The sequence below is a fragment of the Pelodiscus sinensis genome, chromosome 31, assembly GCF_049634645.1.
Source record: "Pelodiscus sinensis isolate JC-2024 chromosome 31, ASM4963464v1, whole genome shotgun sequence".
NCBI lineage: Eukaryota > Metazoa > Chordata > Testudines > Trionychidae > Pelodiscus > Pelodiscus sinensis.
In genome coordinates, this window is record NC_134741.1 from 7,828,623 (window position 1) to 7,851,001 (window position 22,379).

Consider the following 22,379-nt stretch of genomic DNA (forward strand, 5'->3'; position numbering starts at 1 on the left):
AACGTCACAGTGGGGGGCGGGGTCCGTTGGGCTCCTGCTGCGGCCAGTGGCTGCCACGGGGAGCGCTGGGGGCGCCGGGATGCAGACAGTGGAGGGGCGGGGGGAGGGGCGGGGGTTGCACCGCGGCGGGGGAGGGGGGCGCTGCCGGGTGTCAGGCTGCGAGGGGGCGCATGGGGCTCGGGGGAGATCGGACCCGTGGGAAAGGGCAGCGCATCGCCCCGGCCCGGCGCCCAGCAGCGGAAGCAGCATCTGCCCGGGGGCCTGGGGGCGTGGCCAGGCATGTCTCGGTCTGAGCTAAGCCCGGGCGCTGGATTCTGATCGGAATTACTGACCCGTTGCGCATGCGCGGTCTGACCGGGCCCGCCCCATTCCGAACCCCGCGGCCGGGTTTTCAGCGCGTTCCCGACCGTGCTCAGGCCCCGCCCACCTCGCAGCAGTTTGCAGCAGCGTCACGCGCCGCGCGCCCTGAGGTGGGAGCCGTTGTGAGGGGCCGTTGGCACCGTTACTCGCTGCGGGGGAGGCCGCAGCCCAGCGTCAGGGAGCGGGGCGGGGAATTGGCGCGTCACAAAAACTCAACCCGCGCGTGCCCCCCCCCCTCGGGCTTCCTGATGCTCGGGGTGTCTGCGGGGGGCGGGGCTGTGAGGGGGCTGCAGAGTGTGCGGGGGGGGGGGGGGATTTAAACACAGGGTGGGGAGGGGCACAGAGACCGGGGGGGGGGTCTGGCTGGGGCAGGGGGCTGAGGGGCCCGGGGGGGGGGGGGGAGGTGAGCGAAGCTTTGGGGGACTTTTTTGGTTTTTATTTTTGATTTTTTTTGTATCCTCAGTGCTGGTGCCTCAGACCCCCCCCCCCCCCGGACCTGCCCCCCCCCATTGCTGAGCTCAGGACAGTGACACGGCCCCGGTCCCCCAGCCCAGCGGCAGCCATGGCTGCAGAGAGCCCCGTGGAAAGTGTCCGGGAGGAAGCGCCGCGTCCCGTCTGCCTGGAGGATTTCACAGCCCCTGTCACTCTGGAGTGTGGGCACAATTCCTGCCAGGCCCCCCTCAGCCCTCAGGGCAGAGACACTGAGCAGCAGGGACCCCTCCGGCCCAACCGGCAGCTGGCAAACGTGGTGGAACTAGCCAAGCCGCTGAGTTTCCAGGCAGCACAGAGAGCAAGATGGGACGGGGTGTGCGGGGAGCACCAGGAGGCTCTGAAGCTGTTCTGTGAAGAGGATCAAACTCCCATCTGTGTGGTGTGTGACAGATCCCAGGCTCACATGGTGGTGCCCTTACAGGAAGCTGCCCAGGACTACAAGGTACAGAGTAACTGTCCAGTGTGTTTTAATTACAGTGTTATTTCACGAACAGTTACTGGGCACAGTTGTGACACAGCTCTGTAAAACCTGCAAGAGATGCTGTAAAAAGTAAATGCTCTGGCTTTGTGGAAACTTACGTAAGATACCTGATGTGGGAAATGTTTCTCTGAGGCTCTGAATCCTGAAACCCAGCCCTCACTGGTGACGGGAGGGGGGGGGGTGTTAACAATCAGGGTATGTCTACACTACAGCACTAATTCGAACTAACTTAATTCGAATTAGTTAATTTGAACTAAGCTAATTCGAACTAGTATGTCCACATTGAGTGGACCCTGAACCAAAGTTAAGGCTGGCTGGAAGCAGTGCCAGCAGGGCATCAGGTTAGGACTTAAGAGTATGGAGCTGCTTCCTCAGGCTAGCCGAGGGCTGTGCTTCAAGGGACCCGAACCCCACCCCGGACAGACAGTTCAGGGTTCCCCGCTTGCTTGTCTACCTCGATGAGGGACAGCAATGCAGTCCTGGCTTGGAGTGCCCTGAGTGCCCACACTCGGCACATCACAGCACTCGGCCATCAGCCCGTCTGCACTTGCCGCAGGCTGCCATCCAGGGGGGGTCAATCGGGGGGGCTACAGGAGAGTTTCCATCCTGAGGAGCCCGCAGAGCCACCCCAGTCCTCCTCATCAGGGGCTCATACCCCATTCATCACTCACATCCTTCCACTTACCCATCCCTAGCCCCCCTTCCTGATGTACAAAATAAAGGACACGTGTGGTCAAAAATAGAAACTCTCTTTATTTAACAAAACTGGGGGAGACTGGGAAAAGGAGGTGGGAGAGGGGAAGAGAGAGGGTGAGAGAGGGGAGGAGGGAGCTGGAAGGGGGAAGCCAGGGGAACAAGGAGGAGGGGAATACAGATGTGATCTCCTCACCCCAGAAAAGAGATTTTGGCCTTGGAAAGGGTTCAGAAAAGGGCAACTAAAATGATCAGGGGTTTGGAACAGGTCCCATATGAAGAGAGGCTAAAGAGACTGGGACTTTTCAGCTTAGAAAAGAGAAGACTGAGGGGGGATATGATAGAGATCTATAAAAGCATGAGTGGTGTGGAGAGGGTGCATAAAGAAAAGTTCTTCATTAGTTCCTATAATAGAAGGCCTAGAGGACACCAAATGAAATGAATAGGTAGCAGGCTTCAAACTAATAACAGACAGTTCTTCTTCACAAAGCAAATAGTCAACCTGTGGAACTCCTTGCCGCAGGCTAGAACTATAACAGAGTTTAAAGAGAAGTTAGATAAAGTCATGGAGATTAGGTCCATGGAGTGGTATTAGCCAGGGGATAGAAATGGTGTCCCTGGCCTCTGTTTGTGGAAGGCTGGAGATGGATGGCATGAGACAAATGGCTTGGTCATTGTCTTGGGTCCATCCCTTCCAGGGTACCTAGTGTTGGCCACTGTCGGCAGACAGGGTACTGAGCTAGATGGACCTTTGGTCTGACCCAGTACGGCCATTCTTATGTTCTAAGCTCAGGGTCGGGGGTCTCACTGGACCACCTTGATTTTCATGCAAACCTGCTCCTAGGTGGCCAGGCTGGCAGCTGTCCTGCCCTAGATGGCCACTTTCCTGTGCCTAGTGTGGAGGTCGTGGACGTTGGACACCTCCCCCCAAACCTGGATGAAGTCCACAATCTCCGCACTAGACCAGGTGGGCGCCCACTTTTGCAGCCCCGGGCAGACTCCTGGGAGCCGCCAGCCTGGTCCCGGGAAGAGGCAGAGGGTTGAGTGGCAGCGGGTGGCTGGCTCATGCCATGCCAGGTGCAGGGTCTGCTGGCTGGGTGCTGGGAGGCTTGCACCTGGCATGGGCACCGTAGCCAGACGGTGCCCCTTTAAGGGCTCCGGGGCCGGGAGGGGGGCAGATGAGTTTCCCTGGTGGTGCCCAGAGTGGCCACCAGGGCAAGCTGGGAAGGGCTAGCCTCCCACTAGTTCGAATTAAGTGGCTACACAGCCCTTAATTCGAACTAGGCGTTAATCCTCGTAGAATGAGGTTTACCTAGTTCGAATTAAGCGCTCTGCTGGTTCGAATTAAGTTCGAACTAGCGGTTTGCCTGTCTAGCGCCTATGAACGTTAATTCGAACTAACAGCTGTTAGTTCGAATTAAATTTGTAGTGTAGACATACCCTCGAAGAGGTTTAGATCGCAGGAGGTACAAGCCACTCTGTCAGTGAGCTGCCTTGGGATTGGAGAAGAGTAGGTTACAAGCTGTTAATGATCAGAAGAACAATCTGTCATTTGCCTTATAGATCCGCAATGGCAGCAGGGACCTGCAGAACATCCAGCAAGGGAAAATCCCTTCTCTGAGCAGGTCACAATCCAGTTAGACAAACTGTGGGAAGGGAAGGTGGGGCAGCACCTAGTCGCTCATAGTCGCCAAGCATGTCAGGGATAGAGTTTAGCACCATACCCTGTTAGACTTACACTGCTCCCTGCCCCTCAGCATCACTGAATAGTGATGAAGTGTGGCCCTTTAGGAGGGAAAGATGCCTTGATAAAGCCCTAGGTCCAGCAGGGAGTGAAGGTTTCTAATAGGGATACTGAACTTCTGGGGTGCTCCGTGAGGGGTTAAACTTCAATGCAGCCACTGACACTAGATGAGGTTGCTGGGCTGCATGCTGTGCGGGGTCCCGAGTGCCTTCACTCCACCCATAGCAGGACTTCAGGAAGTGCAGGTCCATGCCAGACACAACTAGGATTCAACTGGATTGTAGCAAGAGTTCAAACTGGTTAACTGAAGAGCCAATGCTTATCGGTGCCAGTTACTGGTTAAACTCCCCACTTCCCCAGCAGTGCCTGGTTCCCTCTGGCAGCTAACGTCAGTCTGCAGCTGCTGGGAGTTCCCATCAGCCAGCTGTCCTTGTGGCCACCCCCGGCAGACCTCGCGAGAGATCCCTGGCCCAGGAGAGCCCATTTCCGCTACCAGCCCTACCTGTCAGCAGGTTAAAAAACTCCTGTCTCTGATAAAATTGTGATCAGTTACATAATTAGTATTGTTAAGCATTTTTACCTCCCTAATCCCCACCTGCTTCATTCTTTATAAAGGTGCCACCACTGATCCTTCCCCCACCCTTGTAGGTGTCCTGCTGCATCCTCAGTATCTTCTTGTGTCTTTTTCTATGGACACAACCATGTCCAGGGCAGAGTTCCTGCTGAAGAGGGGCAGAGCTCCACAAAACTGGGACTCTCTTAAAGGCAGACAAATGGGCTCCCGACATCTGATGCGGTTTGCCCCTGTGCTTATCTGTTTCTTCAGGAAAAATTGGAGGCCCATTTGAAGACTCTGAGGGAAGAGAGAGAAAAGGTGCTGGGAAGGAAAACAACAGCAGAAGAGACACGCCAGGAGTATCTGGTAGGTGCCTGTGGTTTGAAACAGCAGGGACTGGCAGTGGGAGGACTGTTAGGAGGCAGACTCGTGTGACATTGGGCTTGTTTGTGTTTCTCCTGAATTGTGGATTGCAGGGTGAGATCCATGTGTAGACAGGCCCTGAGCATCCATGTCAGCGCATGAGTTAATGTCCAGCCTTTGTAGCTTTCCCAGAAATCCTCCTCAAGGGAGCTGTGTCCCCCCCTAAAGGGCTGTCTGCTCACTTGGTGTATTAACATGTTTCTCCTTTTTCCTCCTGGGTATCTCTGTCAGGCTAGTGCTGAGTCTTGCCTCGTGCTGCTCAGGGTCTGAATTTCCAGAGCCCATGAATATCAAAAGATGCTGCCCATGACAGACATGGGAAAATCCCTTTCAGGGGGACACAGGGGCCAAAGGAGATGCTGGGAGAGCCACCTCTGCCTACTAACCACAAAGTAGAGTCAAATGTGACACATTTTAGGGTTTTCCAAGAAATTCTCCCTGCTGCGCACTCAGCTCTCCATGAAAGGGCCCTGGGCTCCATACATGCCCTTGACCAACCCTTTCCCTGTTTCCATACAGAAATGGACCCAAGCCAAGAGGCAGATGATTGTGGCCGAGTTTCAGCAGCTGCGGCAGTTCCTGGAGGAACAAGAGCGACTCCTGCTGGCCCAGCTGGAGAAGCTGGACGAGGCGATTGAGAGGCTCCAGACTGACACGGTCGGGAAACTCTCTGCCCAGATTTCCCATCTCAGCAAGGGGAAGTGTCAGAAGCCAGCGAATGAATTCCTGCAGGTGAGACTGAGGGAGAAACGTCTCAGCTCCCCACTCAGGGAAGGGAGGCTCCTGAATCACAAGTGCTGAGGTCCAGCTATTAGATCTTGGTGTAACTCCATGTGCATTGCTGCCATGTGAGTAACTGCCATGCTTTGTAAAGTTACAGGCACAGAGCTACTAGAGATCGTAAAGCCCCATTCACTCAGGGGATCCATGTTCCTGGGGTCAGGGCAGGGCCTCTCTTCCCATGTTTGCAAAATCCCGTCCCTGAGGTCCCCTGTGTGTGTCCAATGGGGCTGAGAGTCTTTTCTCTGTCTTTTTTCTAGGACGTCAGGAGCACTCTGAGTAGGTACGTGGCTCTCACTCCCCTCACGCTGCACAGCTCAGGGAAAGAGCTTGGAGCTGATGTTAGCACCACATCTCCACAGGGTGCCAAGAGGCAGATGTTAGAGATGAATATCTCTGACTCATTTAATTCTGCGGGTCTCACCCTCACACAGCAGACTCTGGAATTCCCCATTCAGGGCACAGTCTGACTTCAAGTGTTTCCTGGAGCTGTCACCTCCCTGTGTACTGTGGGGTGGAACATGGGCCTGTCACTGCTGTGCACTGGGCACATTCAGCCCAGGGCAGCAAGGACCAAGAGTCTGTCCCACCTGAGGGCTGTTCGGAGACCTGTGTGGAAGGAGCTGGGGACGGAAGAGCTGGTGTCTCAGTCTAGTCCCTACTAGACAGATTCCTTCAGCCTTTCACCTGGGAACCTCCTGTCCCTCAACGCCTAGAGGCCAAGGAGTGAGTTGGTCATGAAGACTCAATTCCCCTTTTGTCCCCCAGCCAGTCTCCCCAGGACAGAAGTGAAGAACAGCAATGGGACCTTTCAGGGGAAGGTTGCATGGCCATGGACTGTGTTGCTGGGAAAATTGGAGGAATTATGACTCCAGACCTGTTAGAGCTGAGACTCACTAACCAGAACTTATCAGCATTAAATGAAATACAATAACATGGAATTGTTTCTGTCCAGGTGTGAGACGGGGCAGTTCCAGGTTCCGGAAGAGATTTCTCTTGAACTAGAAGAACAAGTCAGACGTTTCTCCCAGAAAACAATTGCTCTGTCGGAGACTCTGAGGGAGTTCAAAGGTACCTAGAAGGGATGGCGGAGGGGAAAGTGGTTCAAGTATCTGAGACCACTGAATCTGGCCTATGAAGCCAACCTTCCCCTGCCTCAATTCCCACATGGAGAATGACGGTCCCATCACACTGCTCTCCTTAGAGACACTGAGCGAACAGATCCAACTGCTTGCAGATAGAGCCAGGGGTTTGCAAACTCTGAACCTCCCATTCAGAGATCAAAATGGCTAAAGTTACTGTGATGGCCACGTGTTCCGCCACCACTGCTCCACGTTATAATAAGAGGCAGTAAGTGAATGAGAAACCAAGTGGGAGAGTGTGAGGAGGGAAGAGTAAATCTCACTTACAGCTTCTCTCCTGGGACAGGTTGCGGGGATGTTGGTTCCATTGCTGGGAGGTGCCCAAGTGAGAGAGAGAATGAAAGTTTCAGACTTTCATACTCAATTCCTGAGTGTGTCTCTGGTCTCTGATACAATTGAAATGCAGAGTTCAAAGTGGGGACATTGTTATAAATAGGAGAGCCTGGAATCTCACCTCTCTTATCCCTTCCCCCACCAGACACTCTGCCCTCTGCACTGGAGAGAGCAAGAGGAAAATCCTTGGGAGCTTTCAGACAAGGTGAGTTTGCAGGTGGAGATTCTTTAAATGATGAGAAAATTCCAGTGAAAACATCTTCATGGGATTGTCATTGAAGTTACCAACCAAACCCAGCGACCATGGTGCACACAGCCCTATACCTCACCCACTGATCTGTGAGAAGCCCCAGGGGCGCTGCATGGAGACCTGCAAACACTTTGAGAAACAGTGATCTATGAGGTATGATGCTAAATGGGTGAAGTTAAAGCACACAATGGACAGCACCTTCAAGCTCAGATTACACTGCTCAGTCAGTTTCAATATGGGGTTGATTTCCAGCAATAAATAGTCTGTGAGCTGCCTTACTTCCACTATATCAGTTCGTTCAAGGCAAGAAACTGCTGGATCCCCAAGGGCTGTTACGTCTAGTGCAGGCCTGGGTAAAATACAGCCCATGGGTTGGATCCACCCTACCAAGCCATTGGATCCAGCCTACAGATGCCACTCCCCATCTCAAGTCACTCAGAAAGCTACTGTGAGCCTGGAGGGGAGGAGGGAAGGCTTCAGGTGCTGCGTCCACCCCCAGGACAATCTCATTGGCCAGTTTCTGGACAGAAACAAAGCACCGTGCCCCCTTCCCTCTGGGTCATAATTATTCACACACCCACATGGCCCTGCAGCCTGTGAGAGGGTTGGGCAGGCTCCCTGCCTTCCTGAGGTGCTTGGCCTCTGGCCAGGAGTCACTCAGATAAGTCTCCTGTCCAGAGCTTGCCTCTGCCACCCCAACCTCTCCCTTCCCCTCCTAATCTCTGCTCCCCACTCCTGTCCCGCACTCTGCATACCCAAACTCTGTCCTCCTCCTGCAGCTATATATGCAAGAGCTCTCACTGGTCAGAAACCCACAGTCCCTTATTTGTCCACAAATGAACAAAGAACTGGTGGATTCTCCATCTCTTGATGTCTTCAAGTTACTGGGGGACTTTCTAGAAAATACACTGTGGGAAAACAGAGCTTTGTGTCTTGGTAACTGGACTACGTGTAATGGCTTGTGCCACTGAGGGGGTCAGACTGCATGACTGAGGATATCTTCTGATCCCATTAATTCATGAATTTTAAGATCTCACCCTGGAAACACTCAGCACACATGTTTAATAATAAGCATCTGAATGGTGGTGTTACCTTCACTGACTCTGTTGTGGAAAGGGTTTATAACGTCTCTGTCAGATGAGAGAGCAAAGTTTGTGCTGCAAATCCATGAATGAAGACTAAGGGTTTCAAATACAACAGTCTACATTTAGCCTATGTCCATACTCAAGCAGATGAATATGTGGCTTGTTATAAGAAACACTGGGTGCTGAGAACTAAATCCCATTGTTGCAGAGGCAGTAATGTTGTAACTCACGCCAGGTACAGACAGAAATAAATATGGATTTGGGATCTAACTCCTGTGTGCTGTTTATGGCATATCTAGACTAAAACTTTTGCCCACAATGGCAGAGTCTGGGCAGAATGGGGATGTGGAAAGGATTAAAGCCCCTTTTGAAATGTCTCCCTCTTCTCCCCCTGCCAGGCTGCAGAACACCCATGTTTGTCTCCAGCTCAGCCCCCGGCCTGCAGAGCCAGGGACAGGAGATGGCCGTGGCGGAGCCTGTGAGCTTCGAGGAGGTGGCTGTGTGTTTCTCTGAGGAAGAATGGGCTCTGCTGGACCCAGGCCAGAGAGCCCTCTACAGGGATGTGATGCAGGAGAATTATGAGGCTGTGAACTGGCTGAGTAAGGATTCCTGTCCCTTTGGGTAACAGCAGCTGGGTTGGGTTTGGTTCAGGGTTATTCATTGCCTCTGCCTCCAATGTCAGGAGTATCTGCCCCAGTAGTCCTGGCTCCTCTGTGAAAGACTGTCCCCTCCGTGCTCCCTCCCAGGGAAAACAGGTTCAGGTCTGATTCCACTTCCCCCCCATCTTGCTCATCTTGTGCTTTGACCAGAGGTGTGAGTGGAAGGGCTCAGGCAGGAACAGCAGGTACCAGAGGTCTGGGTCTGTCTGCTGTTAGTAGCTGCAGGGTCCCCTTGTGGCAGTGTGCTCAGGCACTGGAAGGAGAGTGCGGTTGCCAGAGTCCTTCCCTGCCTGTAGCTAATCTCTGTGACATGCTGGTACTTGTCAGTGAGAGGGGCTGGATGCTGGCGCTGAGGGAGGGTGGATGAGGCAGTTCACGCACTGTGAGTATTTTGTCCGAGGTAGCTCTGTAGTAGAGAAAAGTGAGCAGAGCTCTCGATGCATTTCAGGCACAGGCTGGGTCTCCTTTCAAAAGTTCAGCTTCATTCTCTCTGGGGCTCACTTGCCTCTCTGTGCAGCGGAGATAAATCATGTCACCTGTCTTGTATTTTTATATCTTCAGGTAGGAACTTTTTCTTCCTGTGTGAATGTCTGGGTTCATGCTCAGGAGACCTGTGTTCAGTTTTCTGCCTGTCAAAGTCCTCCTGTGTGACCTTGATCAAGTCCCTTAGACTCTCTGTGTGCGGTCAGCTCTCTCTTTACTAGCTTTTATAGAGTGTCCCTGTTTCTCAGGGCTGGGCAGGATACTTACACTAAAGAGGGGTGATGCTTAGCTCCATATGAGCACTGCAATAGCACAGTGTGGTCCTGATTTAAACCAGAGTTCCCAGGTGCTGCTGTGATTGATAATTTTGCTTCCTGCAGTGACTGCAGTGCCATAGGAGTTGCTACTAGCGCCACAGAGCGTTGATACGGCTGTTCAGGGCTTCTGGAACCTTGATGCCAGCGGCACTGGCAGAACGTTAAGCTTATCCATGCAGCGCACCACAGGGTTGCCGCTAAGAAAGACCCAGGCTCCATTCGGAGGCTAAGGCACTCGGCCAGGTTTATTGTGAAAGGAGCAGGGTGCTAGTGTCCCAGCACCTCAGGCACAAGTATAGTGAGACTTGTCCCTACCCAATAATGGTACCAGCTCAGTCAGCAGCTAGAACACTGCCCCTCAGCCAGTATCAACATGCCCCTCCTGTGGCTTCTCCTCTCATATTGACCAAAATAAAATGCATGTTGCGTTCCATGTGTTGCTACCCCACTTGGCCTTCTGCCTGTTTGTTTGAACAAAACATGCATATCCATTATCCCCTCATCCCGCTCTTGTGCACAAGGGTCAGTGAGCTATCTGTTAGGACTGTGTGTTTGCAGTTCCTGCAGAGAGCGGTGTGTTGATTGCCTTCCTCCTGCTCAGGAATGTGATTTCTTGGTTAGTTGATAGCAGTGCTCCACCATTCTGCCAAAGCCTGGCTTGTTTTAGTTCCAAAATAATGGAGATAAACAAGATAATCCTAGTCATCAGATCAGAATTTTCCCATTGACTCATCACACAGCACACTTCGCACAAGCTTTCTTGCGATTGTGTGACAGTGGTAGCACAATGATCTCTATTGTGGCTCTTCCGAACACTAAATGCAGGTCCGAGAAGGGGTGGAGGCAAAGCTGAGGGGAAGGCGCTCACAAGGTGCAAATGTGGCAGATTCTGTGCCTCCCTGGAGCGGCCCCAAATCAAAGGCCAGGCTCACTAGAAGAGGCAGACTGGGAAACCACACAAAGACTGCTGCTGGCAGAATAGAACCGAGGCTACAGACGGGGAGCTGAGTAACAGCCACAAGCATCAGAGAAGCAGCACGGCCCAGCTCCACCCTGGCTGGTCGCTGGAGAAGCCCAGCGCCACCCTGGGCAGCTGCGGGAAAGGCAACTGTTGTAGGCAGCTAGCAAGGCCCACCCAGACACAGGCAGTCAGGATCATAGGCAGGGCCTGAAGCAGCCTGCCAAGGATTCACTTAGCTGCTCAGACAACTTCCTCTGCCTCTTTCTGGCCCAAGTAGAACATCTGAGCCAAAGAGCAGGGGGAGCCCAGCCCACCAGCCAGGAGCTTTGTGGACAGAGCCTTGGGGAGCTAGAGCTAGTCCTTCTTCTCCCAAGTCCTAATGACCTGGCATGTGGCCGCTATAGTCTGAGCCCTGTCTGGGGGCCTTGGTGTCAGACATGCCAGCCCTCCCTAGAGCTCCCCTTGTGAGCAGTGTGTCCCTGTCCTGCCCTGAGATACTGGGGATGGGGGGGATGGAATGGGCTTTGAGGGGGACTGAATTGTACCCTAGAGAGTGCAGCAGAGTGCTCAGCTCCCCTGGGGAAAGAGCTGGGCCATTCTCAAGGTGGGGGGGGGGGGAGTGCCTTTACTGCAGGTGTGTGTGTGTTCTGGGCTCTTGGAAAGGAGCCTCTCTGGATGGGTGACTCAGATCCTGACTCTGGAAGCAGCAATGGCAGATACCTTAATGAACAAGATCAGCACTTGATTAATTACTCTCCAAACAGGATTTCCACTCTCTGAAGTTCATGTGATCTCCTGGGTGGAGCGAGAGGAGGAGTTGCAGGTCCCAGATCACCAGAGCTGTGAGGAAGGGGAGATCATCAGTGGCATCCACACAGGTGAGCAATCAGTTAAATTGCCTCAGAAACCAACTTATAGCAGGTGTTAGTTGTGTGTTTTCATGAAGTCTGTCTGATTCTTTAGCCTGTCTTCAACTTGAGCCAGAGCATGGTGGATGAGGAAAGGCTGGGTTTTCTCTTCTGTGGAAGAGTTGTGAAGAAGGAGGGTGAACTCATCTCATGATAATTCAATCATTATTTGAGCGTGTGTCCCCTTTTCTATTCCTCTTTTAGAGTTTTCTTTCAGCTCATCATAGACAATAACTCCTCTCTGGATTATTTCTCTATCCCAACAGGTGATGGGATGCTGACTGAGAACTGTGATCTTGTGCAGCAGGAGGGATCGGAGCAAGTGTCTCCATGTGGGATGTTACTGGGAAGACCTGAAGGGCATGTTTCCCAGATACGTGAGCAGGGAGAGACTTGTGAGAGTCAGCATAGCCCAGAAAGGCAGCATGGAAATCATCCAGAAGGGGGACAGGATAAATCCAGTCACAGGAGCCAAGGGGAGAAAAGAAACACAGAAACCATTCAACAGAAAATCCCCCATCGACTGTCACCCTGCACTTGTAGTGACTGTGAAACTCCTATTGAACATCAAAGAGCCCACACAGGAGAGAAGCCCTTCAAGTGCTCCGACTCTGGGAAAAGCTTCAGTCAGCACTTGCCCTTTACGAACCATCAAATACTACATAGAAGAGAGACACCCCATAAATGTTCTGACTGTGGGAAAAGCTTCAGTAGAAGCGATCACCTTGTTACACATAGGAGGAGACACACAGGAGAGAAACCTTTCAATTGCTCTGACTGTGGGAAAAGCTTTATTGCGAGATCAGACCTTGTTATCCATAGGAGAACTCACACAGGAGAGAAACCTTTCAATTGCTCTGACTGTGGGAAAAGCTTCCAGAAGAGGTCAAACCTTGTTACACATAGGAGGAGACACACAGGAGAGAAACCTTTCAATTGCTCTGACTGTGGGAAAAGCTTTATTGTGAGATCAGACCTTGTTATCCATAGGAGAACTCACACAGGAGAGAAACCTTTCAATTGCTCTGACTGTGGGAAAAGCTTCCAGAAGAGGTCAAACCTTGTTACACATAGGAGGAGACACACAGGAGAGAAACCTTTCAATTGCTCTGACTGTGGGAAAAGCTTTATTGCGAGATCAGTCCTTGTTATCCATAGGAGAACTCACACAGGAGAGAAACCTTTCAATTGCTTCGACTGCGGGAGATGCTTCCGTCAGAATTCACACCTGGTTAACCATAGGAGGACCCACTCAGGAGACAAACCTTTCACTTGCTCTGATTGTGGGAAAAGTTTCAGGAAAAGCGAATACCTTGTTAGCCATAGGAGAACCCACACAGGAGAGAAACCTTTCCATTGCTCTGACTGCAAGAAAAGTTTCAGTACAAGTTCAGTGCTTGTTACCCATCGGAGGACCCACACAGGAGACAAACCGTTCGATTGCTCTGAGTGTGGGAAATGCTTCAGTAGACGTTCATACCTTATTAGACATAGGAGAACCCACACGTGAGAGCTACCCTTTACCTGCTCTGACTGCAGGGAAAGCTATAGTCGGTGCTCCTGCCTTACTAACCATCAGATAAAACATGCAAGAGAGTCGTCTCATAACAGCTTTGATTGCAGACAAGGCTTCAAACACAGGTCAGACTTTAACATAAGAATGGCCATACTGGGTCAGACCAAAGGTCCATCTAGCGTAGTATCCTTTCTTCCAACAGTGGCTAGTACCAGGTGCCCCAGAGGCAGTGGACCGAAGATGATGGTCAAGCAATTTGTCTCCTGCCATCCTTCTCCAGCCTTTGACAAACCGAGGCGAGGGGCACCATTCCTTACCCCCTTGCTAATACCCTTTTAAGGACCTAATCTCCATGATTTTATGTAGCTCTTTTTTAACCCCTGTTACAGTCCTAGCCTTCACAGCCTTCTCTGGCAAGGAGTACCACAAGTTGACTGTGTGCTGTGTGAAGAACTTTCTATTATTAGTTTTAAACCTGCTACCCATTAATTTCATTTGGTGTCCTCTAGTTCTTATATTATGGGAACAAGTGTACATAGTTTTTCTTTATTCACTCTCTCCCCACCACTCATGATTTTATATACCTCTATCATATCCCCCTCAGTCCCTTCTTTCTGAACTGAAAAGTCTCAGTCTCTTTAGCCTCTCCTCATATGGGACCCATTCCAAACCCCTAATCATTTTAGTTGCTCTTTTCTGAACTATTTTAATGCCAAAATATCTTTTCTGAGGTGAGGAGACCACATCTGTACACAGTATTCAGGATGTGAGCGTGCTGTAGATTTATATACGGGCAGTAAGATATTCTTCATCTTATTTTCTGTCCCCTTTTTAATAATTCCTAACATCCTATTTGGTTTTTTGACTGCCACTGCACACTCTGGACATTTTCAGAGAACTATCCACGATAACTCCAAGTTCTCTTTCCTGATTAGTTGTAACTAAATTAGCCCCCATCATATTATATGTATACTTAGGTTTATTTTTTCCAATGTGCATAATTTTACACTTATCCACATTAAATTTCATTTGCCATTTTGTTGTCCAGTCACTCAGTTTGGTGAGATTTTTTTTTTGAAGTTCTTCATAGCCTGCTTTGGTTTTGACTATCTTGAACAGTTTAGTAACGTCTGCAAACTTGGCTATCTCACTGCTCACCCCTTTCTCTAAATCATTTATTAAGTTGAATAGGATTGGTCCTAGGACTGGGGGAACACCACTGGTTACACCTCTCCATTCTGAAAATTTACCATTTATTCCTACCCTTTGTTTCCTGTCTTTTAACCATTTCTCAATCCATGGAAGGATCTTCCTGGTTATCCCATGATAACTTAATTTACACAAGAGCCTTTTGTGATGGACTTTGCTAAAGGCTTTTTTGGAAATCTAAGTACACTGTATCTACTGGATCCCCCTCGTCCACGTGTGTGTTAAACATAAGACAATCTACAGATGAGAGAGAACTATTCAGCTGCTCTGACTGTGGGGAAAGCTTCAGTCAGAGCTCAACTCTTGTTATCCATTGGAGAATCTACAGTGGGAAGAAACCTAGAACCTGAGTTCCCTGTAAGCTATGTGTCCAGGTGGCTGTGCCTCAGCTTATTAAATGCCATATGAGCTTATAGGGCTTTGGTGGGGAGAGATACCTCTACCCACAGGTCTCAACCCCAGCCCAGTTCTGCTGTGGCCAGAGGACAGTTGGCTATCCCATGGCCCCAGGCCCAGAGTTACCATGGCAGGGAGAGGTGTGTCTCGTTCCTCCCCCTTCACAGTAACACGTGTGCTGGGGCAGTGAGAGCTCGTGGGAGTCTTTTCTCCTTGATGTGGCCTACATGTCAGTCCCCTCTATCTTTAAGATCACAGTCCCAGCTAGAGCCTTCAACCAGTAGTCCTAAGATTTTCCATCCATGAGCAGAGTGAATTTTTTCTTGTGCACAAAGAGTGACATCCTGTGTGCTTGTTCAGATGTGTGCCTACGTGGCACCCAAGAGTTATTGAGAGTTTTACACACACACACACACATGCAATTTAAATTATGGAAGAAATATACTAAACCAAAGGATAATTAGCAAGGTGCGTGACCCTGCACACATGCACCCTGAAAATGTACCAGCTTGGCACGCAGTCTCATTTCCACCCAGCCTTGCTCTACCGTTCCTGCATCCATGAGCTCCCCATCTCCTGCACCCCCATCCTGTGCACCCTTTGCCACCAACCCTGCATTGTGCCCCTAACTTCTGCAGTGTTCCCTTCATCCCAACCCCTGCACTTTTCTCCCAGTCTAATCTAGTCATAGGCTGTGTCTAGACTGGCCAGTTTTTCCGGAAAATCAGCCGCTTTTCCGGAAAAACTTGCCAGCTGTCTACACTGGCCACTTGAATTTCCGCAAAAGCACTGACTTCCTACTGTAAGAAATCAGTGCTTTTTGCGGAAATACTATGCTGTTCCCATTCGGGCAAAAGTCCCTTTTGCGCAAAAGGTCCAGTGTAGACAGCTGAGATTTGTTTTCCGCAAAAAAGTCCCGATCGCGAAAATGGCAATCGGGGCTTTTTTGTGGAAAAGCGCGTCTAGATTGACCACGGAAGCTTTTCCACAAAAGTGCTTTTGCGGAAAAGACGCCCTATGGCTAAAATGGCCATCAGAGCTTTCTTGCACAGGAGAGCATCCACACTGCCATGGATCCTCTTGCACAAAAGCACATCTCCCACATGGCAAGATGCCGCCAGACATAGCCAAAGGGACCTTCAGAGATCAAGTCCAGTCCCCTGCCCTCATAGCAGGGCAAATCACCATCCAGATGGATGTCTGTCCAAAACAGGGAGCTACCAGGAGTGGGGTTTGAAACCACACAGACAAACATCTATTAGATCTTAAGTCCAACGCCTTAACCACTCAGTCATCCTCATGATAAGGGAAAGGCTAGAAGCGTGCAAGTTCTCTCCCCAAATAGCCCAGGGACTCACTCTCAAAGCATCTTCCCATCTCTGTGCCAGGGCTTCCCACGGAAAGGGTGAAAGAGCCGCCCCCTCCCCCACAGTGAGGAGGGAAGCAGGGAAAAGGGAAACTAAACAAGAGAAAACCCAACGTCCCCAGGGATTCCGAGGGACAAAGGCCTGGTGGGGAAAATACCCCCCCCCTTCACCTAGGCTCTGTCTACACTCCCAGCTTCTTGCATGAGAAATATGCAAATGAGCCTAAGTGTGGAATATCATGGAGCCTCATTTACATACTTAATGAGCCGCCATTTTTGCAGAAGAGGTTTTTGTGCCAGAAGGAGCTGTCTACACTGCCCCTTCTTGCGCAAGAAAACCCCTCTTGTGCAATGTCTTTCTTCCTGAAAATAATTGTCGTAGCGGCATTGCACAAGAGGGTTTTTCTTGCGCAGGAAGGGGCAGTGTAGACAGCTCCTTCTGGAGCAAGAGCCTCTTCTGCAAAAATTGCAGCTCATTACGTATGCAAATGAGGCGCAGCGATATTCCATGCGTAGCCGCATTTGCATATTTCTCATGCAAGCATCCGTGAGTGTAGACAGAGCCCTAGTGTTTTCCCTGCCTTGCATTTGGCCACCCCCCATGGGTCAGGCCAGTGATTGCTAACCTTTTTTTAATACCATGGATGGCCAAACCCATTCACAAACTTTTGCCAGACCGGTAACATTACATTTACATATCTGCATATCCATTATGCAAATAACAAATCTGCAAATATGGAAATAAACTGTTGCCAGTCCCTACAGATCAGTGTTTGCAGGTATCTACACTTAAAAAAATCACAGAAACAATTCCCCTCAGGCTGCTGGAGGGGGCAGCTCCTCCCCCCGGGGGACTGGAGCCTGCAGAGGGAGGGGCGCAGGGAGAGGCACCCACAGAGGCAGGGGACACCCTGGTTATAAACTTCAGAAATTTTGTCAGGGGCAGAGGAGTTGGTGCCCCCAAGTGCCACCACCAGTCACCTCTGCCCTCCCCCTCTTGCCCCATGGGGGTGGGGGAGTTGCTGTTGTATCTTTCCCCGTCTCCTTCTGTACAAGGCCTGCCCTGTGTCTCCCCCTCCCCCAGCCAGGCTGCTCTTGCTCCCCCAGTCTCCTCCCAACCTCTTCTGCCCCCTTTCCCTTCCTGTGACCCCCCCAAGTTTCCCTCCATTGCACCCCTACTCCCAGCCACCCCATGTCTGGCATGATCCCCCCAACCTCCCTTCAGCACCTCCTGCCTCCCCTTCCTGCCCCACCTCACACATTCCTGTTCCCCTTCACCTGTCTTATCTGCCCCCACCCTCTCTGGGATGGCTCCCCCCGCCCCGCATGAGCTGGTAGCAGCTTCCCTGGCCCCAGGCTGGGATCACAGCCCCCTCTGCTGAGAGCAGCCCTGGGCCAGATCCTCCCACTGCAGCTCTGGGGGTCTGCTCTCTGGGAAGGGAAGGGGGGCCTTTCCTACCTGCCCCCCCAAATGCTGCCCACCCTGGGGCGGGGGCTGGGCCAGGAAGGGGCTGTCCAGGCTGGGGGCGCTGCCGTGGGAAAGGTTCCCAGGTAGCAGCTTTCTACATCCCACTGGCCCTGCAGGAGATTCCCCCTCCTGGCTGCAGCCCGGGCTCCGGGGGCCCAGCAGTGCTGCACCCAATACTGGGCCTCGGGGATCTGCTCGGAGCTGGCCCCCAAAGGCCCCGCAAGCAGAGGGCAGGAAAGGAGCCAGGCTGAGGCTTTGCCAGGAGCAGGCCGGGGACCTGGCAGGAGGCGGCTCCAGCGAGTACAGAGCCTGCGCAGGGCCAGCCTGCTGGGAGGGGAGCAGGAGCATCCAGCACCATTCAGGCCAGCGGCAGCCGACACTGGGGGAGCTCTGAGACTCCAGGGCAAAGGCCTCCAGCCCCCCAGGCCCTGGGATTAGGTGGCCCTGGAACCAAGCCCCCTGGAGTAGCATTGTGGCCGGGGGGCTCTGACCACAGGGGGGCTGGCCCCAGTGCCCAGGGCCTGGGAGTCTGCTCAGCAAGTGAGACTCGCCCGTCAGTCCAAGCTGCTTTCTCCCCGGCTGCCGTTCCTGCCTGTCCCGTGCCAGCGCCGCACGCAGGCCAGTGGGGCAGGACGGGGGGTGTCGGTGGGGCCCTGCTCTCAGTCCGTCCCTCACAGGAGAGCTGGCACCAAGGGCAGAGGAGGCCGAGGCACAAGCCCCTCAGAGGGGACAGGCCTGAGGCCTCTGGCTTGCCCAGGCTCATGCCAAGGGGCTTTCTGTGGTGCTGGGCAGGGGAAGGAGGCCAGGCCCAGGCCAGTGGGAGAAGGGGCAGTGCCTGCCAGGGCAGCAAGGGGAGCTGCAGGGAGCGAGACGCGGCGTTTCTGCCTGGATCACTCAAGGGTCCTTCTGCGGGTGAAGCGCCTGTGACACCCCTGTGCTGCTGGGTTCTCCTGCCCCGCCCCTGGGAGGCCGTCCCCTTCGGGGGGCTCTTGCCCTGGCACTCGGCCAAGGGCCACCTGGGCAAAGCAGCCTGCCCCAGGCACCTTCCATAGCTCAGCTGGCAGAGTAGAGGCCTGTAGCGGGTGCTCGGCAAGTGCCCTTAGGTTGCTGATTCAACTCCAGCTGAAAGGAGAGATTCTTCTCCCTCCCCCTGGCTGCAGGCCCGGCCTTAGGACCATGCGGCTGCCTTGGGTCTGTCCCTTTGGGGCCTGGTGCTACAATTGACACAAAGGTTTTGGGTTCCAGCTGCCAATTTAATGTCTGGTGCTGCGCAGACCTTGAGTGCAATTTTACAGTTGCTTCCAAGGAGGGCACCATGGCTTAGTTGGTTAAAGCACCTGCCTTGTAAGCAGGGGATCCTGGGTTCAACTCCCAGTGGTGCCTTGTTGCCAGATCAGTGGGTCTTTTCTTCCCACCATTTTTCAACATGTATCTGGAGTTGGTTTTACCTTCAGCTGAGCTTGGTGGTTCCCTCACAATGGGAGTAGGATAGTAGCAAAGAGCAGGAGGTGCCCTAGGGGTTTGATTTAGTGAGGCTTAGCTAGACATGCTAAATCAAGCTCTGGAAGATGGATTGCAGCAGCAATCTCCACCTGAGTGAAGACATGGCCTCATGGTGCAATTAGTTAGATGCCGACACTAACAGCCACACTGTTGGTAACTCACAGAGGCTACATCTACACTAAGGCTGTGTCTAGACTGCATCCCTTTTCCGTAAAAGGGATGCAAATTAGACACATTGCAATTGCTAATGATGCGAGGATTTAAATCCCTCCCTTCATTTGCATAAAAATGGCTTCCGTTTTTTCTGGCTCGGAGCTTTGCCGGATCTTTCAGAAAATAAACCCTTAAAATAAGGATTAAGGGATCTTTTGGAAAAGGTTTTATTTTCTGAAAGATCCGCGTCTAGACTGGTGCTTTTTTCCAGCAAAGCTCCGAGCCTGCGTGTTGCACAGCAGTGGTAGGAGACATGGAGGGTCTATCGGCACCTGCAGCCTCTCAGAGCAACCCCCAAATACCAGCGCTTCCCTCCACCCTTACTGGGGTCTGCTGGGAATTGCCTGGATGCCAGCCCACCCCAGTGTCAGCCTAAGGATTGACTGGTCTGTAAAAGCTGCATCCTGGAAATGAGGAAGCAGCTAAAGTGACTCTGGTGGGACTTGAACCCACAACCTTTGAATGACTAGCTGGGCTCACATTAACCAGTACAGCTTAGAAGTCCAACATGCTTTCCATTGCACCACAGAGCCTGATGGAAGGCTGGTATTGATATCTCCACTTTCTGCTTTGCAGCTTGGCAATTGCTGCGGGAAAAGGAAGGGGAGCCAGGTCTGTCTCTTTTGGGAGAGCACGTAGGAAGAGGGATGGGGGTCACTGAGCCCCCAACAGTGAAAACTAGAAACCAGGACAAAGCTGCAGTTAGAGAACGTGGGCATCAACCCCACTACTTTTTGCACAAAAAGCAAGGGGTTTCCCCTTTGAGTTAACGCTCTGCATATGAGCACCTCACCTACCCCACCCACCTTGTTCTAGACCCCACAAGGTCTCTGTGGCAGCCTGAGGCTCCTTTCTGAAAGGGCCACTTGTGGGACTGACACCCATGGGCCGGCTAGCTCGGAAGTTTAGAACATGGTGCTCATATCACACAGACATGTCTTAAGAGCAAGCCCCTTGTTTCAAACGATAACGGGCTCACTATTCCAACGTCCCTGCAAACCTCATGGCAGGAGGAGTGAGGGACATTTCGCAATAGCGATTTATTTTGAACTAAGTGCTGTGTAGTCAGCACCAAATTACAAAATAAGCTATTTCAAAATTGACTCAAAATAAGCTATACAATTGCATTGCTTATCCTGAGGTATGGGACACACCCCAAGGCTGTGTCTACACTGGGCCGCTTATTCTGGAAAATCAGCCGCTTTTCCGGAATAAGCTGCGAGCTGTCTACACTGGCCCTTGAATTTCCGGAAAAGCAATGATGCTCTACTGTACAAAATCAGCCGCTATTCCGGAAAAACTATTCTGCTCCTGCTCGGGCATAAGTCCTTATTCCGGAACACTGTTCCGGAAAAGGGCCAGTGTAGACAGCCCAGTAGTCTTTTCCGGAAAAAAGCCCTGATCGCAAAAATGGTGATCGGGGCTCGTTTCCGGAAAAGCGCGTCTACATTGGCCACAGATGTTTTTCCGGAAAAAGGGCTTTTCCGGAAAAGCACCCTGCCAATGTAGATGCTCCTTTTCCGGAAAAACTGAAAACGGAATAGTATTCCGTTTTAAGCAGTTCTGGAAATTCATGCCAGTGTAGACACAGCCCTAATGAGTTAGAGCCCAGCTCTGCCCCCAGATCCCTGCTCCATGCACCCACGTACTGACTCCCTCACTGCCATGGGGCTGTTTGCATTGGCCTCTTCTCTTTGTCGCCAGGCTTCAGCTAGGACTGAGACTCAGGCAGGAGAACGTGACCCGGCTCCCTGCACCTGGGCCCTGCATTTCTCATCCCTTCAGAGACACTTGTTAGTGGAGGAATAAATCACAATCACATGAGTGTAGATTATTAAATGTTGTTGTTGCCTTGGAAACTCCCCACAGACCTTCCCCTGGGGGTCCCGGGCAGCCCGCTCACATTGCACAGCTCACTTTGAGGTGAGGGTGATGCGTAGACTCACCCACCCTGTTGAGGACCAGCCTGCGGGGGGAGGTTCTGGCCACTTCCTTTCCTTGTCTGTCTCAGACTGTGTCTACATTCCAGGGCTGTGTCTGCACTGCAGGCTTTTTGTGCAAGAGCAGATGGTCTTGCACAAAAACTTGCAGAGCGTCTACACTGCAGGCACGTTCTTGCACATGTAAATTTATAGTACAGCATCAGACAACAGGACTTCTTGCACAAGAGTTATTCCTCTCCCCACAAGGAATAAGCCCTCTTGTGCAATAACTCATCCACAAGGAGGCAGTGTGGATGGGTAACAGGGGTTTCTTGCTCAAGAAAGCCCTATGGCTAAAATGCCCATCAGAGCTTTCCTGTGCAGGAGAACGTCCACACTGCCATGGGCGCTCTTACAGAAAAGCACTTCTCTTGTGCAAAAGCACATGGGAGTGTGGACACACTGTTGTGCAAGACCTTTTGCACAAAACAGTTCTTGAGCAAGAAGTCTGCAGGGTAGGTGTAGCCAGCCCCTCTCTCCAGGGAACTGCAGCCCCTCGGACCAGGCAGCTCCTCCCAGCATTCAGGAGGCACCAGGCCGAGAAGAAACCGTCTGACACGGTGCTGCCAGGCAGGGGCCTCACTGCTAGTTACTGTTCCTGTTCCAGGAGCAGAGTGAGTTTTGCCCTGGGCACCGATATTGAGGGCGTGTGCCCCCCTGGCACCCATTGGCGCCTGCTGGGGGGTGGAGGGTCCCCTGGCCCCATAGCTCCTCCTGGGGAGAGGTGGAGGGACCCCTGACCCAGTATTTCCTGCTGTGGAGAAGTAGAGGTAGCCCATTCCCTATAGCTCCTGCCAGGAGGGACCCTGACCCCTTATCTCCTGATGTGGTTTCAGTTTTTCCCTGGCGGATGCTCCAGACATGAGGGATGCCAGCGCACTGGCCCAGCCCGGGCCGGCAGTGATGGTTTTATACACAGCAGGGAAATTCCCCGGCTTCTCCCCCTCACAGAGCTGCTGCCTCTCTGGGAGGCGGATGAACTGCAGGTGCGGGACAGCTCCCTGCCCGCAGGGACAGCAGCCAAGGCACCAAATATCGCTGGGTCTGCAGCCAGTGTTG

General features: G+C 52.3%; 2 protein-coding genes and 2 non-coding genes across 4 annotated transcripts in view; 2 read left to right on the forward strand and 2 right to left on the reverse strand.

Moving 5' to 3' along the window:
* Positions 1 to 22,379, reverse strand: part of LOC142821517 (uncharacterized) — a 191,127-nt gene that overhangs the window by 90,523 nt on the left and 78,225 nt on the right. The window lies entirely within an intron of this gene.
* On the forward strand, positions 76 to 14,230 carry LOC142821519 (uncharacterized). Its single transcript, XM_075912680.1, has 10 exons — positions 76 to 470; positions 824 to 1,294; positions 4,597 to 4,692; positions 5,269 to 5,481; positions 5,790 to 5,812; positions 6,485 to 6,600; positions 7,150 to 7,209; positions 8,738 to 8,938; positions 11,524 to 11,637; positions 11,934 to 14,230. Exons 1-10 carry the CDS (start codon positions 342 to 344, stop codon positions 13,175 to 13,177), a joined length of 2,667 nt encoding a protein of 888 aa, XP_075768795.1. The 5' UTR covers positions 76 to 341; the 3' UTR covers positions 13,178 to 14,230.
* Positions 18,932 to 19,005, forward strand: TRNAT-UGU (transfer RNA threonine (anticodon UGU)). The gene has a single exon. It is a non-coding gene; the product is annotated as a tRNA-Thr (tRNA).
* TRNAR-UCU (transfer RNA arginine (anticodon UCU)) lies at positions 19,767 to 19,871 on the reverse strand. Its single transcript has 2 exons — positions 19,835 to 19,871; positions 19,767 to 19,802 (listed from the first exon to the last, which is right to left on the reverse strand). It is a non-coding gene; the product is annotated as a tRNA-Arg (tRNA).

Bases quoted from the DNA above. Each gene is read 5' to 3' on its own strand.
- LOC142821519 (XM_075912680.1), top strand. From the start codon at position 342: ATGCGCGGTCTGACCGGGCCCGCCCCATTCCGAACCCCGCGGCCGGGT. The intron at 5,813-6,484 runs GTACGTGGCTCT...GTTTCTGTCCAG, and splicing joins GTCAGGAGCACTCTGAGTAG to GTGTGAGACGGGGCAGTTCC. The intron at 11,638-11,933 runs GTGAGCAATCAG...CTATCCCAACAG, and splicing joins CATCAGTGGCATCCACACAG to GTGATGGGATGCTGACTGAG.